The following is a 1,837-nucleotide window of genomic DNA, read 5'->3' as shown; positions in this document are numbered from 1 at the left end:
TTTTATAGATATATATATATATATATCATTTTATTTGTTAAAAAATAATACTTTATTTATGATATACCTATTATGTACATATTCTATTATCCATTCATATAAACTATTATGATCCTGTCAAATGTGTACCCCGCCGAGCACCCGTAGACAGCTGGAGATAGGCACCAGCACCAGCATGGATGGATGGATAAATTATTACTTTTATACAATTTTTTTATTTAGAAATATATTTACTAGTTTTCTCTTTTTTAAAACAATAACAAATTTGCTTGGTGAAAAAGATTTAGCACTCCACATCCATCTGCCATAAAGGAGGTTTATTATTGGAACATTAAAAATAATAAAGTAAATGAAAATAAATTTCAGCCAAAACCTGGTTTCAAACCTTTATCCTGTTTTGCAAGGTGTCAATAACTTACATCTATACAGGTGTGGCCCCTGTGAAAACCTCCTACTTTAACACGTATAAAGAAAATCCAATCACGATTAACCGTCAAATAAATAAGTGGAATTGAAAATAAGTGTCAAGTGAAGAAACAGATTCATCTTGTAGTCAGAGGTCCTACCATGGTTCGGTAATTAATTTCTAACTAGATGTAACACTTTGTCACAACAATTTACACCTCAACAGATATAGTTGATGAAGAAATTAGAATAGAACTGGTACACAGTAGGCCAATTGTTGTAGCCCCGAGCAGGAATCGAACCTGCACCCTCAGGGTTGTTGAGTTCTTTTTTTTTTGATACACATATCAGCACAGCAGAGTGGCGCAGCGGAAGCGTGCTGGGCCCATAACCCAGAGGTCGATGGATCGAAACCATCCTCTGCTAACAGCATTTTATGACATGTAGCTAAAACCTTAAAGCAATTAATCAACATTTCCAAAGAAATTTGACTCAAATTATAGTGAAACAGTGAGACATTTTCTTTATATTAGATCAATAGTTTCATCGAGTAAAAAGAGAGAAAGCAACAAGGTCCACAATCACTGGGATACTCTCCTTAACACCGAAGTCTGTCCACAAAGAAGTGATTTTAAGATTAATGTGGACCAGGACAGCACTGCCAAGAAAGAAGCTGCTGCTGTACACCTACAACCCCAACTACAATTGTCATCTGCCCACATTTATCCGCACAGCTCCAATAGTCGAGCATGGTGGTGGCAGCATCATGCCATGGGTGCATGCTTGGCTCATGATACTGGTGCAGTGCATAAAGTGAGTCGGCCAATTAAATTCAATTTCAACCTAAATCAACAGTTCGATACCTGAAAATAAGGAATCAAATCTCAACCCTATTGGTAATGTGTGGACTATGATTTAAAGAGGTCCATGCCCAAAACATCAGAAAACAGCCTATTTGAATGAAGTTTTTAAGTAATTTTAATGGTCAAATGTTACTTCATAATCATGCTAGAGGCTTGTTAATGGAAACAAAAGATGTAGTTTTAATAAAGTTTTGTAGGCTTTGTGTAAAATATTGAATCTCTTATTTAGAGAAAAAACAGCAAATTATGCAGCTTTTGATTTCAAATTTAAATCAGTTTTTGTTTAATAATATATTTATAGTCCACTAATAAAAAAAGGACAAGCTCAAATAAACAATTCAAACGCCCTTTAAAGCAGTTTTCCTTGTAAACCTCTGAGCAGTGCTGTAAATGTACCTCTGCAGGCTGTGAATCCATTGTGACAACAGTGGGTATACGGATGAGCTGGACATGGTCTCTGTAGTGCTGATACTGGCGGCGCATCTCCACAGAGTCATAGATGAGGTTGGCGACGCCATCAAATATCTGCCTTCCCAGCTGCAGCTGAACACAGACAAGAAAAACACAAC

The 1,837-nt window shown here is 36.4% G+C and overlaps 1 protein-coding gene and 1 non-coding gene across 2 annotated transcripts in view; one reads left to right on the top strand and one right to left on the bottom strand.

The window, feature by feature from the left end:
• LOC107084133 (sperm-associated antigen 17-like) overlaps positions 1–1,837 on the bottom strand; it is a 34,098-nt gene that overhangs the window by 23,779 nt on the left and 8,482 nt on the right. Inside the window, exon 8 of the mRNA XM_015373822.1 lies at positions 1,665–1,811. Within this exon, the coding sequence (XP_015229308.1) occupies positions 1,665–1,811 (147 nt within the window). The remainder of the gene's footprint in view (positions 1–1,664; positions 1,812–1,837) is intronic.
• On the top strand, positions 760–831 carry trnam-cau. The gene has a single exon. It is a non-coding gene; the product is annotated as a tRNA-Met (tRNA).

This window comes from Cyprinodon variegatus, unplaced genomic scaffold (assembly GCF_000732505.1).
Source record: "Cyprinodon variegatus isolate N-32 unplaced genomic scaffold, C_variegatus-1.0 Scaffold93, whole genome shotgun sequence".
Classification (NCBI taxonomy): domain Eukaryota; kingdom Metazoa; phylum Chordata; class Actinopteri; order Cyprinodontiformes; family Cyprinodontidae; genus Cyprinodon; species Cyprinodon variegatus.
This window is presented reverse-complemented; position numbering and strand designations above follow the sequence as displayed.